General features: G+C 39.7%; 1 protein-coding gene across 3 annotated transcripts in view; it reads right to left on the bottom strand.

The window, feature by feature from the left end:
- Positions 1 to 541: 541 nt before the first annotated feature.
- The window catches only part of LOC137128625 (growth factor receptor-bound protein 10-like), a 50,507-nt gene continuing 33,292 nt past the window's right edge, over positions 542 to 17,756 (bottom strand). For all 3 annotated transcript variants that reach the window (XM_067506950.1, XM_067506941.1, XM_067506960.1), the window contains 10 exons: positions 15,781 to 15,855; positions 15,097 to 15,234; positions 14,210 to 14,320; positions 13,114 to 13,212; positions 12,833 to 12,910; positions 11,503 to 11,619; positions 10,859 to 10,925; positions 10,638 to 10,725; positions 10,280 to 10,373; positions 542 to 9,573 (listed from right to left, as the gene is read on the bottom strand). In XM_067506950.1, the coding sequence (XP_067363051.1) occupies positions 9,427 to 9,573; positions 10,280 to 10,373; positions 10,638 to 10,725; positions 10,859 to 10,925; positions 11,503 to 11,619; positions 12,833 to 12,910; positions 13,114 to 13,212; positions 14,210 to 14,320; positions 15,097 to 15,234; positions 15,781 to 15,855 (1,014 nt within the window). In that variant the 3' untranslated portion in view covers positions 542 to 9,426. The remainder of the gene's footprint in view (positions 9,574 to 10,279; positions 10,374 to 10,637; positions 10,726 to 10,858; positions 10,926 to 11,502; positions 11,620 to 12,832; positions 12,911 to 13,113; positions 13,213 to 14,209; positions 14,321 to 15,096; positions 15,235 to 15,780; positions 15,856 to 17,756) is intronic.

Raw genomic sequence — 17,756 nt, 5'->3', positions numbered from 1 at the left:
TATGTAGTGTTGGTACACCAAAGTTGCTCTAGCTTTATAGTACTTAATAGAAGTTTTATTGTGGTTATGTTTCACTTGAGCTAGGTAATCTATGAATTGATTGTTTACATTAGTTAAAAGAGAGAAACATGAGTTTGTTTCATCTCCTGTGCCCTAAAAACGCCGATATTAAAAAATTTACTCGTGTAATTCAGAGAATAGGGCATCATTTAGTTGATGGTGTTCTACCTTTATGTACAGATACTTATTGCCAAAATATGACTTTGATTTATTACTGTTCCTTATTTTAAATAAACAAAACAAAAAAATAATCCTGAACAACGGAAAACTAAGCCGTTGTTAAAGATTGATTTCCTGGACATAAAAACAAGGTGATTAGTGTATATTCACCAACAGCTTAATCTAGTATGGGTTTAAGATGTCACATTCAAACTGATCCTACTCAGAACAGAAATCGGTCCTCAGTTTCCTGTGTTTTTATTTTTAGAAGGTGTGCACAGGCCAACGAGGAAACTGGATACCTCAGTTTAGCTTTTTTCCATTGTCTTTTTTTTTTTTTTTGTCGTTTTCATTTGTTTCATAAAATTACGTTTGTTATGTTTTTATTTTGTTTTTTATCTTTGCATGTATATTTCTTTGTACAGATCATACATATTCCCTCCTGTAAATATTTTCATTTTGCCATCAGTTATTTGCAAATTAAACATAATGAACACATGTACCCCGTTTGACGTTTGGTTTTCCTTAAGTGTGTTTTCTTTTAAGAGCTATTTACACAAATTTCATTATTTTCAACTACACCTTTCATTTTTTCAGGTTTTGTCATCCTGACACTCTAATCAGAAAATGTGAGTCGGTTTTGGATCAGACTTGCTCACTGGTCAACTAATTCTATAAGGCAAACATCCACATTGATGCTGAAGAATTAGGAACTCCAATAATATATTTGGATTTTTTTATATAGACACTTCAAAAAGTGTGAAACTCAACTTGCAATGCTCTGATGAAAGACTAAAGGCAACACTGCTTCACAGTTGGTCCGTTTCTAATGGTCAGCTGTCAGATCTGGTGCTGATAACATTCTATATTTGCTTCTCTTACCTGTTAAATCAGTTAACAATTATTGTTTTAGTGTATCACACAACTTTATTAATGTGTGATATAATCTGATGCCTTAAAGATCAGGAGATGGTCCCTCATAAAAAAAAAAACAATTCTAGGCTATAAAGAATTTCTTTAAACTTAAATTATTAGACAACGTCTTGATTTTATGATATAAAAGGACATCAACACAGGCTCACAAATTACACACACATAAAAACTACAAATCGACCCAATCCGATTAATTTAGTGATGCTCACTGTTTGGACTCAAACCCTACTGAAATAATGTGGTCTGTTCCAGAAAACCAACCTATTGAAAAGTGGTGAAATATCCAATCAGAGTTCTCCCAGAAATATGTTAATGGCTACAGAAGGTGTCTGCAAAAGGTTAAACTTCCTAAGGGCATTTATTCAGATGTTAGGTGTACTTGTATGTGTAGTTTTGACCTTAACATTCTGAGGCTGTGTTGATGTCAGAAATCCCCACATGTATTAAATTCTGTGCACCAAGTTAAACAGCAGAGTGTCTCAACAAGCTGTTGCTTTTCTTAATGTCTTCAGAGCTTCAATGCCCCTTGTGTGACTCTCCACTGAAGAGAAGAATGCCACCGACTTATATTATATATAAGTATATTCCCACAGACTTACCCCAAAAGACTGTGAGCTGTATTTATTACCAAACAGGCTTCTACAAACTACTGAATTAAAAAAGCAAAATCTTCACTTTGTTACTGTGCATTATGATGTGTAGACTGATGGGCCAAAACACTGCATTGTTGTCTTTTTAAAAACATATTTACATTGCAGTAAAATGTCCAAAAAGCGAAGAGCTTTCTAACATTTTTCAATGTGACACTAAATGACATTAGCTTTTAAAGTTTGAAAGCAAATTTTATTTGATTGATATACTTGACTGTGGCTTGTGACAGCTTGTAAAGAGCAGCCTAATATGTCTGGGAGCACTGAGTAAGAAAAGAAAAAACATATTTGTAAAGTGGTTTACTGGCGTGTTTAGGATCCATTAAAAAAATATAGCCCACAGCGCCCTCAAGTGGCTATTTGCTCACAGTACGCTAAAAGAGATTCACAGACCACAGCTACAAAAGACAGATTTTATATTTTTATGTGCATGAAAGGGTCAATGAAATTCATGTTTTTTAAATATGGCAATACCATTGTACCCATCATTAACCTTTTTGTTTTCTCTCTATCCATAGCAAAAGCTCTTTCTACATAAACCTGACAAATAGATTCCTGACATTGCATCTGTGGAAAATAAACCTGTGCTTTCTTAGTGTCATATTACTAAATATTCTCTAATGGATGACAGACAAACCAGACAGTTACAAATAAATTAGTTTTTCTAGCATTTAGCTTCTTTTGACTCAGAGGGCCCTGCTGTGTTTCTTATTTTCCCTCAAAGTCAAGTTTGTTTTCCACTGTGGCTACTTGGACGTTTCTGTGCAAACAAAATGACATAAACACACTGGAAGTTGACACAAACAGGAGGATCTATGTCTGTGCAGTCTATTTGAAATTACAATATTTTTCCATTGACATTTTTTCAAAGTTCCACACGGTCCCTTTCATCAGAATCAATTGTAATCCACAGTCAGCCACATCTGGATGGTTTTATTAGTGTTTGTTCAAATAAGGGGCTTTCACATTTGCACTTCTCTTACACAACAGATCACTGAAGTTATAGCATTTAGGCGAACTGGGAAATTCTAGTTCAAGCGGCATATAACACATCTCAACTGCTAAACAGTGCTTTTATGCCCACATAGATGCTTTGACCCCCAGAAATGTGATTTTAATTGGTTAAAACAGCATTGTCAGACAGCTATGCTGCACACTAGCACAAGATTAATTTTATGAGTAGACTACGCTGACTGTTATTTTCCAGCTCATGAAGGCGTCTGATAAACATCCTCTCGTGGGCCTGAGTTTACATTAGAATGAACAGACCAGTCATTTTTTCTTGTTCACACGTAAATAATGCATAAAAAATTAGCCCCAATTCAAAAACACAAATGTGCAAACTGCAGACACCAACATAGGAGAAACTACTTTTGCACACGTAGTGAATAGTCTGATTACTATTTATCAGGGTGAAGACTTGTGAACCAGTTGAGTTAAGGTACTTTGTTGCTATTACACGGTACTGCATGTACTCCACTGCATCCTGCTTTTTACTCCATAACAGTTATCTGACAGTTATAGATGCTAACATAAAAGAGGGATTTTAAACCAAAATTCAACCAAAAGTCATAAAAATGAATAGAGAGCGTCTAAATGGAAATCAATCCATACATTATCTGTAACTGCTTATCCTGTTCTTGGTCACAAGGGGCTGGAGCCCTGCTGTTACTGGACAAAAGGCAGGGTCCACCCTGGACAGGTCTCCAGTCTATCGCAGGGCCAACACAGAAAGAAATACACTGATGGACAACCATTGACACTCACACGTACGGGCAATTTGGAGTCACTAATTAACCTTAAATGCATATCTTTGGAGTGGAGGAAACCCACACAGGCACTGGGAGAACATGCAGCGGCCACACAGAAAAGCTGGAAGGTGTTTTCAAACCAGGGACCTTCTAGGCAGCTGCATTAACCACCCCATCACCACGCTGTCGTCTAAAGGCACATGTGTATGAAAGAAAGTTTATTGTCAGTATGAAATAATAATCTGTTGAGTAGAATAAACAATTTTCTTGAGCATGTGATAGTATTTGTTGCACACCAAATATTAAGGAGTCATTTTTGGTTTTGTTCATGACTTTAGGGGCAGCATAAAATAAGCTTTTTAATGAATAACATATTGTTATGTCACAGCACGAAACCAAGTAACTCCATTAAATGTAGTACGAACCATTCAACCATCCAGTTTGGCACACAGCTCATTTATTGGACTAACTGAACAGGACAAGTGATGAACAGTCAATTTATGTAAGTATCTCTGTCTGTGCTTTTCCTGTTCAGAAATGGAGCTGTATATAGTATAAACTCAGCTTACAGACAGGTATGTCAACAATTTATCAAAGCCACATACAGTAGCTAATTGTTTGAGTATTTTTTCTGACCATTTTCACAGAGGTGGCCAGACTGTGTCCTGTACTTGTTAATGTTGTAATTCAAATTTAACTTTTCTCTTATTTTTGTTTCTTTAACTGATTATTTAACTTAGATTATCTTTATGTTTTCTACATATCGTTGAATGTATGTTTTTCTAAAATGCAAAATTTATTCAGAAATGCCCTGGTTACAGTCTACTGCCATTATAGCATGTAATCAACAGGTTGACTTCCTGAGGTCACACTTTATTTGGTATCAATCAAAAAAATCATGATCTGAGCTATATGCAGCAGCAATATAGTGACCCCAGCTCATTTTTTTATTTTAAGGAGGGGGAGGATAACACAGCTCAAGTCAAGCCATTTTTGGTTTATAGCAATGTTGTTTTTTATTCTAATTTCCACTAAACAGAGAATATATCAGTCCCTTATTTGTACAAAAATACCTGAACAGGATACAATGTAGATCCAGGAGTTGTACACACAGAATGAAGCAAAGCAGAATGGGGTTATCAGAAAAAAAAATGGTTCATGTCATCTTTTCCTTTCCCTGAATTGTTTATTTGACTTCAGCTTATGATGCCTTCTAAACACACCTACCCTTTGACTCACCAATGTTAACAAGACTTGAATGCAATGTTATCCCAACAGTAAGATTTACTTCCAGTAGGATTAAATTTCACAGTCACAACTAACTGTACATGAATGCAGTGAGTGGATGGACAGCAACTAAGGACTTGTTACTGTTTAGAAACAAGAGGCACCTGCTGCAAGAATAGGCTTAGTTAAAAACTTTGTTTATGCACCTTACAGAGTAAATGGACATAATGAAACAAAGAATCTTCTCGGGTTAAAGCATGTAATTGCACTACTCATAAGGTAATGTGTACAAAAGCTTCTAAGAATATCCCCAATGACTAAGTGTGTGTGTGTGTGTGTGTGTGTGTGTGTGTGTGTGTGTGTGTGTGTGTGTGTGTGTTGTGTGTGTGGTTACTGGAGTTTTGTCTTAAAAGTAAATGAGTGCAATCAGATATTACTGATAGACTGAGGGGATATTCAACAGATGGTGTTAAAACAAAATAGCATTAGATTTGGATGCTGGCAAAGTTAAAGACTCTGTCAGCCTGTCAGCTTATACACACAACTGATGGTTTGAAATTTGACACGTGCCAAAAATCCAGTTTAATCTCCTAAAATAATAAAAACAGCTTAATTTAATACTGTATATACTGTGGTATATTCTTTTTTTTATATATTTATATATAAAACATTTTGTGGCAAACCAAAAAAAAAAAAATGTCAATATACACACAATCAAATAATCGCAAAGAGGACAAAATAAATTCTTCATTTTACGTGGAGTTATGAGCAAAAGCATAACAGCTCATACATAGTGATCTGTGACCTAGGTACAGTGTTAAATCTACGTCATCTCCATATCTTCACATACTTAGAAAACAAATGATACTGTATACTGGTATATACTTGGACTTGTGTATAGAATTGCATTGTAGCACAGTGATTAAAAAGGGAGAAAGAGAGGGCAGTTATGCATTCTCACTGACCCATTGTGATGTGGCTTTGCATCCCTCTGGGAATGCTGGGATACCTCCATCCCCACTCACGCCTTCTCTAAATCCATCGCAACGCCTGACTTCATTCAACTGAGAAGAAACCTTCCTCTTGCTGTCTCTAAAAGGCAAATATGATTACCAGCAGAGTAATCCTCAAATGTGAATATAACAGTCTGGCCATCCACATAACACACACACACACACACACACACACACACACACACACACACACTTCACCACAGGGTCATAGCTTACAGGCTGGACACAAGTGGGATGGGGGGCAGGGGGTTCAAGCATTATTAAATCCCTGGAAAAAGTCTGCCCTGGCTGATCAAAAAAGGCCTGATTTGTGGAGCGCAGAGCTGGTGACCCATCAGTCAAGTTACATGATTGGTGGTCTGATGGCGGCAGTGGCTTGGGTGCCAGTGACAGCACTTAGAGAGAGTTTAGTTAACCTGGCAGATAGTCTGATGGCCTCGTGCACACCCTGTTCCCCGTGAATCTGCCCCAGGATGCAGAGGGTGGAGGACGAGTTGTGTCACATGCCTACAGCTTTTTTTTGCTGGTCACACGACGACATGAAGGGTGAAGGAAAAGACAAATACACTTAAAAATGTCTCGTCAAGCTTTTGTTTTACATTCTTATAATGTATTAGTGCCTATTGTATAGAAACCAATGCAGTCCATGTGTTGTTTTCTATCCATTCAGTTTGATTGCCCTAGCATTTGTGACTATTACCACCAGGGGACGCCACACGGAAAACAAAATCCAAACATACAGCCTACATTTATGGTGGACCAACTCATCCAGTGCACCTTCCTTGTCTACTTTTCACTTCATCTTTCGAAATCCTTTTCAACTACAAAAGCGGTACAATCGTGTGACAAAATCACCTAGCTAGCAATGTTATATGACTGCAACCAATGTTTATTGGTATTGTTGATTAGTCTGACAAACCTTTTTACTATTTGTGTTGTTTGGTCTATAAAATATCACAAAATTATATAAAAAAGTATAATGGCTACATCTATGACTGTTTTTTTTTCTGATCAGAAACCAAGACCCAGACATATTTAGTTCACTAAAATGCAGGAGAAAAAAAACAGCAGAAAATCATCAAATGTTTGGTATTTTTGCTTGAAATAATGATTACTGAGTAATGTCGATGCAACATATATGTTTGATGGCAGCAATGCATTAAATGTACCAGTTTCTACACAACCTTCTCAAGTGTGATGCATTTCTCTGCATGATTGTGGCAAAACAGTTGTTCACAAAACAAACGCTTATCGTTCGACTATGAGGGTCTAATAACACCACAACTTGATATGAACTACTGCCTGTTTTAAAAATAAGACAAATGCAGCATCCAACTAAAAACTGGGCTCAGAAATGTGAAATTGTATCAGTATCTGTTTCCTGTTTCATGGTGAGATCAATACTATTTTACGTCAGAACACCAACAAAAGCTTCAGGCAGCGGCTGGTTATTTCATTTACAAGTTGTCCTTTGTAGGAATTTAATACACAAGTTATGTTGTTAATGAACTGTAGTAGTGTTAGTGGGATGGTGATGTTACCTTTGGACAGAGCCAGGCTCATAGATGTATTAAACATAATGGAACACCAGATTACATGATGAAAGTTCTTTGTTCTATGGGTATTTTTGAGCCCATAAAGCATGTACAGTACACTAGCATCCTTGTCTAGTCTGACAGTGGGTAAAATAATCATTCTAATAAATGCAATTATAATAATAAAGAGCCATTGGCAGGGTTTGTGAGGGACTATAAAAAAAATATAGTCTGTAGTCTGCTTTTACAATTATTTATGGAAAAAAATGCATTTGGGGCCCGTGTACATTAAATGATGAACCGAGAAGCTGTATTCCAAGTGCCTGGCCAGGCCAGCTAGTTTTGCCAGGTGTCCGGCCATTACATTAGGCTAAGCTAACCAGCTGCTGATGGTATGCATGACATGAAGATATAACAATGGCATTAATGTTCTCATCTCATTAATATTATCTGCAAAGTGTCTTTAATACTAAATGTTGGTCCAGCCTCTTAAACACTTTAAAGTGTTAATGTAGTTTTAATTTCATACACAAGGCTCAGAATTTTCACTTAAGGCGAGTGAAGCTCATTCTACTGTGTTGATATGCCTTCAGCTGAGCTCACATTTCAAGTCATTTGCAAAATTCCATATTTTAAATTAAAACAAAAAAAATATGGGAGTGCTTTTGTTGCTTTGTCGTCTCTGGAGTGGGGGATCAGCAGTCAGAATCCAAAGCTGACAGCACCAACCCATCCATATTTAATCTGGATAATTAAAATGTGCAAGCAGTGAGCTAAGAACAGACTTAGGAAAAGGAAAAGACACTCAAAGACAACAAATATAACCCTTTCAATTTAAAATAATGACTGACATGGTAGGAGCTTGGGGGTGGGCACACTTTCCAGGATTTATCTATCTTCCTCCTCTTCCTCCCAGTCTTGGGATGCTGCAGCCAGTTCATGAGCACATTCGTTTTTACCATGTGTTTATGTTGGTACGAGCCACACGTAAGGTCAAGATGTTCCCAAACCTTTCTGAAAGGAAATGCATTATCAGCCATGACTGTGTTTGCTCCCACGCCACTGTAATTCAATCAGAGCTGGTGGAAATTCACATGCATGCTTTTCAGAAGGAGGGGATTGTGGTGGAGGAGAAGAAGGGTGATGACGAAGGGAGAACAGCTGTAGTCTGTCCTCCCGGGAGTGCAAAACTAGTTCTGCATTGAATCAACAGTAATAAAACAGCATTAAAATGACATCAAGTAATCAACTCTACAAGAGAGGCTTGTGACAGCCTTGCTGATAAACATAAACATTCCTCTGTCCTTTCAGCAAACCCTCACCACGTCTCTGCTTATCTCGCCTTCAGCCACTTCTCTTTCTCTCCAGACTTTTCTCTGAGCTCGTGTGGAGGTGGGATTGGGTTGCAACAGGGGACTGTGGGATGGGACACAGCAGAGACGCTACGTCATGTCCACTAGGGTGCTGCTGGGGGGCGGGGGCAGGGTTTCAGCTTATCCAGACTGGACTGCACAGGTTGAGAAATCTCCTGGATCGAGTTTGATAAGACCCAAAGAGGTTCCCGTCCATCCCTGATGATAGATGAGGAAGTCAGAGGGTGGCGCTCCCCGCTGGCCTCAGTAGTGAGGTGGCGAGGGTGGGGGCGGGCACCACAGCTTATCAGGCTTGGAGAAAGGGGGAAGTCGTGGGAGAAAAGACTGAGGGTCTTTGAGGGGAAGGGTCTATCCAAGAGACCCGCAGCACTCCTGCTGAACAGATCTTAGCTCTCTCTCTCCAGGATCAAAACAGCAATGACAAATCAACCAGGTCTGGCAACAGCTCAGGAGTTGGGCCACCGCTGAAATCTGCGATGCTTGGACTGTCTGAACGGTTCTTTTCAAGCATCCAAAATAGCAGTAAGGCAGAGAAAAGCACAGTGCATTGGGGACATCAAACCTCATATGCTGGATCTGGTTAAGTTGTTCATCCCCAAAACCTGGCTCTTCTCTATCTCCTCAACCTCACTGTGTTTGGTGAAAGAGGGGGGCAGATTGGGGAGTTAGGGTCTCAGGGTAAGAGGTGTGCAAAAATAGGGGTGGAAAAATGGGGAAGTGGAGTGTCACAAGGCCACAGCGGTGCAGGGGTGTTTGAGCTTGCAGGGCAACACTCCTCTGTTGAGCTGGTAGAACTCCACCAGGTGAATCAGGTCGGTAAATTTGGTGGCGCTGTCATCAAGGCTGAAGAACACCTGGCCGTCCTCCTCACACTTCAGACCCCAGGAGGACACACAAGAGAGGACAGTTAACACCCACATAGCATGGTATCACTATGAGTTATTGAAAGAACATGATGTCAGACAGGAGACAGCAGAGCAAACAGGAACGTCCACATTAACAGATTATTTACTCGTGTAAATGGTCCAGACTGAAATATTACCAACCATTGAATGAACTGCTGTGAAGGTCCACCCTCACAGACTCAAACATAGCAGTAGACATGTTTAAAAGGACTATTCCTGTATTCTTCTATTATTTACAATATTCCAGCATCCTAAACAATGCAATTGATTTACCTGCAGTATAGATTTTATCATGCAGTAGTATCTCAAAATGTTATCAAACAAAACAAATACGATCTACATATTAGTGAGAAAATATGATGTACTTTGGGTGAAAAGGCTCTTTAAAACATTTGATGTTGATTTGATATCAGTAACAAACTAAATACAAAACAGATGGCTCTCTGTGAGAAAGCAAAACTGACGTGATGCGGTTTTGGAAATTCAGTGAAAAGCTTTGAGGTCCAGCAGGTCTTTGGGCTATGCCTGTAGATTAGTTAGAATAACATGAAATGTAACAGAAAATTTTACTGACTCATAAAAAAAAATCTATTAGTTTGATTTGTTTTCACTTTTGACATTCAGTGGGATTTATCAGTGACTGGGACATATTGTGTGGTGTAGTGTGACTAACCGGTAGAATCTGGAAGTGCTTGATCTTCTGGTGATGGCACAAAGTGAGCACGAAGGCCTTGGGATTACTCTGACTGTCCCGCAACAGGAATAGCCTGGCAGACAGAACATGAAGATCAAAGTATGAAAAACATATCACTACAGTGCTTTTTATTCTATGACGCCATGCTCCTGCATGATTGTGCCTCTTAGAAAAACTCATCTTAATCCAGTGGATAAAGGCTAAATGCATGTCTGACAAGCCAAACAGCTGTTTTTAGACATTTGAGAGATCTAAGGTTTCTTGGTGCAGTAATTAAGTATTTTCATGCTACAATCGGCCTAGAAACTTATACTCAACATACTGTAGTTCTTCTTACCCGTCTACTTGGCCTTGTTGTATGATCATTTTGTGGGCATCCTCTCTCATGATGCGACCATGAAACCACACCTGTGTCCGGTGGATCACTAAGACAACGAGAATCATTGTTTTTGGTTTGCATATGTTCACAACCAACTTAACATCAATGCATTTAACAACGCAAGAAATTGTGCTGATTTTTTCAGTACTTGATTTGTTAGTGGTCCAAGTGAAGAGTACCTGTGCTCAGAGAGGATGGGTGCAAGGGGTTGGGGCTACCCAGGACATTAATACGCTGGCCCCGTTTCTAAGGGAAGAAATTACCAACATGTGAAAAATAATTATACCAAACCATATTGACTAAAGCCCTTTAAAATGCTGAAACACTGCTCGGAGCTAAGCACAAAGACTCACATTTTCTGTATTGTTTGGTTAACGTTTGATGTTTGTGTTTATTATAGCAACATCATGTCAATATGTATGTAAGACAAACACAATATGAAGTGAGGAGCTCTGTTCTGCACTGTTTACTTAAATCTACCAAGAAAAGTGCTGAAATAGGAAGTAGGTCAAAATAGAACAAAGCCTCTGCAGACTCTTTCCACATTTATACACAAATGTGAAAATGTTCTAAGGTGTTTCTAAGGTGTTTGTATCAGAAAGTGCAGGAATTACATTGCTTGTGTAAAGAAAATGTTTCATCTTGTTGCATTTATTTAACTCAACTCCCAGAAGAAATGAAGTAATGAGGTATTTTTAGTGGGAAACTAATATGTCTAGTTTATCTTCTCTTTATCATATCACACATTTGGAGATTAAATTCATCTACCCATCTAAACTCTTTACATTTCTCCCATCTCAATCTATATCAACCTTCTCCTTACCCTCCAGGTCTGTCCCTCCTCCAGGGCGGCGCTCTGGGCCTCGACAGGGTTGTCGATGATGCGACCGGTCCGTCCGGAGAAGTCCATGGCGACCAGAGAGTTCTCCGATACACTCCGCTGTTAGGAGATGTGGCAGGGTAGGGTGCGGGTGGTGGTGGTAGGTGGAGAGTGGGGGGAAAAGGAACACAAGGAGATGGGTGAAGGGAAGGAGGGTGAAGAAGGGTCAAAGGTCAAGCAAGCCAGACACACTCACTGGGGCATGACAAATCCTGTCTGCACACAGACCCACTTCAGTCAAGAAAAGAAAATGCCTCTCTGAGGAAAAGCACAAGTCTCCTCTGGCTTTCTGGCTCTGAAATGATTCAGGCTCTATTTTTATTTATTACTTCCACGGTTTCTTTAGCTAGAAATAAACCGAGACTCATCACTTGTGTTTCCTCCTAGATGCCACTAAGAACAATTCTCACTAACCTGGTCATCAACTTTAAGGATTAATCAGCAACTTTACATTGAATTGTGATCTTAATTTGTGTAATTTTAAATTCCCATTTTTTTAAAACAGGCCAAAATCAACTCTAAATATTAAAGGACGACTGATAATGAAATGCTAAACATTATGAAGCCAGGTAAGCTGAGATGAACTATTTTCTATTTCCCACCTTAAAAAGTGAGAAAATAAAGCAGCTGACAGATGCATTCATAGCAAAAACTGATCATTACAGCCCTAACCTAAAATCACCAGGATTTGTGATAATATGTCATAATGTTTCACAGTATGATTATCATTCAGTATGTACATGCTAACTCACTACACCATTCTGTAATGTTCAAAAAGATTAATTCTGACTTTGTGTGGATTGTACAGATCCGTGACTTAATTTAGTTCAGTCTTTCCACAGGAGCTTATCACACCTTTTTCCAAACCTCATGGTGTGTGGTGATTAGTCTTGGTATAACACGAGTTTGTGTTGGCTGTGTGTGCAGTCATGTACATGTTTCTGAGCATTAGGTAAATGCTTTAAATAAAAAGGGCCTCAGACGTTGTACTTGACTCGAATATGGACCATAAGCCTGTCGCTGGTTACACCTCGATAACAAAAGGTCAACAGCAGCAATAATAGCTTGAATGTAAATTCATATCTGCATTTAACTGATTGTTTAGGAACATTATTCTGTCAATGGTTGTTTTTTTCCCTCTCAAAAAGAGGGAGGCCATAAACTGAACTGGTTTCCAATTCACTATCAGCTACTTAATGGATCAATCTGCATTAGAGTTGGCTGAGAAGAGGCGTTGGGGTTGTAAAGACGTAATATCAGAGCAGATACTCACCACAGGTGCAGAGAAAGGCAAGAGGTTAGCTTTCCTTTGCTGGGGGGCATTGAAGTTTTGATACAGTACAATCCCATACTGTGGAGGCAGGAGAGAAGAGATGGTATCAGCTCATGTTACAAAGCACTAACAATTGTATTACTTTTAATCCTTCTGGAAAAGGGAATTTACCTATAACATAGAAATAAGTTTGGAATCCAACCTTTAGTGAACTGTGTAGAAACACAACCCAAAACTTTGGATTAAACTAGAGTAACAACACATAATAGTAAAGGGTTTACTTTGAGCAGTCTGAAGGCAGTCATCCAGCAGGTCCTGCTCTGTTCATCCTCAGCACACAACATTTTTAGCTCCTTACAGTCACTCCTCACTTTACTGGGCTGTCAACCAAGCAGAAGACACAGTGGGACATTAAATTAATGAGGCACACATAGTGAACGTGTGATCATGGCTTCTTATTGCACATAGAGACCTGAAAACCTGTGACACTGCAAGTCACCCCAGTTATGTTTTGTAATACTAGTAACTAGTTCCAAAACCTTCATTCAACATTAAATTTTTCTTGATTGAAATAATTAGCTAGTACACTAGTTGCACCTACTGGTCTATGATTATTTTGACAGAAACCAGCTTAAGATGAATAAGCTCCACCTGTACCGTGAAATTCATACATTTGAGCTATCAGTTGTAAATTGTGCGCAAAAAGTACAAGCAGCAGAAAAACCTACTCTATTAAAACTAGATTACTAGCACGTACTGTAGGTACTTTTTAAACCCAACCCCATTTTTTCCCACTTCGTCCTTTCCCTTCACCAGGACATTAGAGACACTGCTGCTTCAATGCAACCCCTGTCGCCGACAAATTCATTCATGTCACCATAGCAACAATCCAGCCACCCGCAGCTGCCAAGCAAAATCCCTTACACAATCCTGCACCGTGACCCCCCCCCCCCCCCCCCCCCCGTGGACAGTCTCTGACACGCTGGACATCTAATGTGTAAGCGTGTAGGAAAGAGGTGAAGGACGGGGTCAGACGGGCCAGATTCCCTGTTTCATCCCTGATCATCCCAGATCAGCAGGTGACAGATAACACACAGATAACTCCTGGAGTGGGACACACAGTGCTGAGTGTGTAGGGGTTCACTCTGAGGTGGTTTTAACTCTAATGTTGCGTGACACACAAACACACACACGCACACCTAAGAATTATGGTCTGTGTCTCTTGAAAGGGGGGGTCCCTAAAGCCAGGATGGATACTATAACAGTTAGTTTTCCACTACACACTTAAAGAAATGAGCAGTGAAAAAAGTTAACATTTTTCATCCACCTCTAAGTATTCATTTACATTTTTCAGGTTGCAGTGTTCATGTATGTTACCTTGATGCAGAACTGATAGTCTGTGGGGGCATTGTGAAGTTTTTTGCCCGTGATGATGGTGAAGATGTTACTGTCTTCTAGATCTGACAGCAGTTGTAGATGCCGTGGCTCCTGTTCAGTCAGAGGGAGACAGAGGTGGACGGGGGATGGATAAAATTGTCAGCAACAATATGAATACAAAGACTGTTGACATGTTTTAACATCTTCTTCTGTTTTCATTTAAGAAAACAGAAAATTTTACTCAAACTATTCAGCACTCAGTACCGTAAAACTTAAAAACTTGGATAAAGCAAGTTAAAAATATGCTTTAGCCAAGAAAAAGAAGTAATCAAAAGTCTCATCTAATTCGTTTCCAGAACCAGTTTAAGGATCAATACAGTGGTGTCAGTGAGTCGGTGTGTTGCAATGCACCCTAAATTATTATTTTTATACTATACACATATTTGACAGTTTTGTTGATACATAATATGATTTAAAGGTCATGTTTCCTATTAATTCATATTGTGTTGCGCCTGACTTATATGGTATATACAATATATGGTGACGATAACAATAACTGTAGTCATGAGGGAAGCTAGTAGCATATTTTTGAGGGTAAGATGGTTTGACAAATTTGTCTAGATTGCCACCTTAAGTTAAAAAGAACCAACAACAGCCTTCTGCCATTCTCTGGCATCTCCTATCTTTTCACTCTGGGTCTGTCTGTGTCTGGTTTCTTCCTCCCACCTTCTCCCAGAGCTGCTGCCACAGCAAACAAACATCCATTGCCGGAAAAAAAAGGGGGAAAGCTGGTCCACATTGCAATTTCTGAAGTATCAGTAAACAAGAAACATAATTTCTCTGAGTACCCTGGTAACATAAGTGCATGTAAATGCAGCCATTTTCACCTTGGATGCTCCTTTAGTAGAGCAGTAGAGACCTGAGCGCCGTAGCAACATGTAGAGCTTCTTCCAGGACTTGCGTGCAGGGTCTTTCATGTACAAATAGCCCTGGATCTCTGGACAGCTGCTAGAGTTCAGAAAGTTCTGGAGAAAACAACAGCATCATTTGGGATCATGGGTACAATGGAAATGAATGTTACACAAATGTTTGCACTTCTGCTTCTAATACTTGACTTTTCTCCTTGACTTAGATTTTTGCTTGCCTTGTACCTCACTTGTAAGTCGCTTTGGATAAAAGCGTCTGCTAAATGACTAAATGTAAATGTAAATGTACTTGTTCCTCAATGCAGTAAAATCAATTTTCAAAACTATTATGTCTCAAAAGGATAATGAGCTAGAAGTGAGGTAAAATCTGAGTGAATGCAATTAGCAGATTTCAGAAACTGTGTGCATGATTATTTTCTGAACTACCAGATGTCGTCACAAATATATAATTGAGCATTTAATAACAAATCATTCATTCAAAGAAACACGTTTTTGCTTTCACTTTTTTTTACTTTACCTCAGAGTTAGGCTTTAGGTGTAGGATTACATCAAGGCTGAGGTAACACTTTGGGCTTAGGGAATGAATTAAGTTCTCACATGTGTACTGGGAATGCAATGTGTATGTTCACAGAGTCATCATCTCACCTGTAAGAGCTGTGACTGGGGGATTGAGCCATCAGACTCCTGACACCAAGCCACCATCTGCTCAGGGAAAAAGTTCTGGATGGAAAAACACACATACACAAAGACCGGCAATGAGTGAGACCCAATAAAAGAGAGAAGGAGAGAGCGAAAGGAGAGAAGCTACTAGAAACCACTTAGTGGATATGCAAGCTCAGAGTGGGGTTGTGTTTCTCAATGCAGAATACATCTCTCATCCTGTGTGTGTGTGTGTGTGTGTGTGTGTGTGTGTGTGTGTGTGTGTGTGTGTGTGTGTGTGTGTGTGTGTGTGTGTGTGTGAGTGAGTGAGGTAGTGAGTGAGGTAGTGAGTGAGTGAGTGAGTGAGTGAGTGTGTGTGTGTGTGTGTGTGTTAGAGAGAGAGATGAGCACAAGGACTCAGAGACAAAGTGGTGGGGGAGAGACAGGGCACTCCAGCCTGGGAGTGGATGCAGTATGATCTCACCCGCTGATGTAATCCCCTTTAGCCAGCAGCTCTACTCTTAGCTTGATTGACAGTCAGCGGCCAGCACTCGGGTGTTTTACTGTACTCATTACCACAGAGCTGAGGTCACCTGCTGGCACTGACACTCACCTAAATCACCACAGCAATAATGTCACCATATACACAGCCGGCACGTAACAGCAGAGCCCCATGCTGAGGCCACATCAGCAAGAGATGGCACACCAGTCAGCTAACGCTGACTCGCTGGCTGTCAGAGGCAGGTTTGTCTCCCTAAAATGATTAACTTAGCCTCTCATCCACAAAGACTTCAAATAATTGCAAAAGTAGGATGGGCTTCACAGAATGACACAGAATATTCAAACATACTGGGGGATGACACAAAGTGAGCTTTGTGTACTGTGTATATACAGTAAGTGTCATTAATGCAATAACAAGTATTCTTACTGTAAATTGTTCAGCTTGGATCAATGGAAACATGCATAAAGACAAGTAGTTTCAGTTAGCTACTGTAGCACTCTACACTCCTGGGGATGGAAGTGTCCGTCACAAATGCTCTGACCGCCAGTGTGGTCGACTTGGAAACTCCTCAAAAATTAGTATTAGACAGTTTGTGCAGATATCTATGATCTCCAAAGGTTACATTCGGATGATGATAAATGTTGCCATTAGCTTAAGACAGTAAAAAATATATCTGCTACACATCATCATATTACTTTAGCATTGTTATGTACTGTGATTTGTGTACCAGTAACATAATTTAAGCATTTAGGTAGGCTTAAGTACAGCCTCACAGGGTGGCTGGTATGCTATATAAACTCTTAAGCCTTGTTCACATTATTGCAAAAAGGTTTTTTGTGTTCCGTACAGTATTAACCTTCCCAGGTGCACTGTAACAATGTTGATAACCATGTTGATAGCAACATAGTGCTGCATTGGAGACCCCATCCATCAGTCCATTATCTTAACCGCTTATCCTTTTCAGGGTCATGGGGGGCTGGAGACTATCCCAGCTGTCATTGGGGGAGATGCAGGGTACACTTTGGACAGGTCACCAGTCTGTCTCAGGGCCAACAAAGACACACATACTCACATTCACACCTACATGGCAATTTAGAGTCACCAATTAACCTAACATGCATGTCTTTGGACTGTGGAGAACATGCGCTTCACACAGAAAGGCCACAGCCAGCCAACTGGGAAACAAACTTAGGATTTTGTAGCTGTGAGGAAGCAGCACCATGTTAGAGACTCAAGCACTGCTTGCTTTAACAGTCTTGGATAAAAACATGGCACCCATTCACTCCTGGGGAAATTTGAGCTCAGTGATAGTGGAGCTCCACAGGGTTATGGCAAAATAATTGGGTGAGGAGATAGGAAACAGGGTTTGTGACCCTCAGAAAAATGTATTAATTGTTTCATCAAAGGTCCTTCTGCAATGACTCTCAAAGCCAAAATTGTTTATTTTTGCACCACATGATCAGTGCGGCTGTAGTCCTAA

Source organism: Channa argus, chromosome 1 (assembly GCF_033026475.1).
Source record: "Channa argus isolate prfri chromosome 1, Channa argus male v1.0, whole genome shotgun sequence".
In the NCBI taxonomy this organism is placed as follows: Eukaryota; Metazoa; Chordata; class Actinopteri; order Anabantiformes; family Channidae; genus Channa; species Channa argus.
The sequence above is the reverse complement of the archived record's forward strand: the minus strand, read 5'-3'. Positions and strand labels throughout refer to the sequence as shown.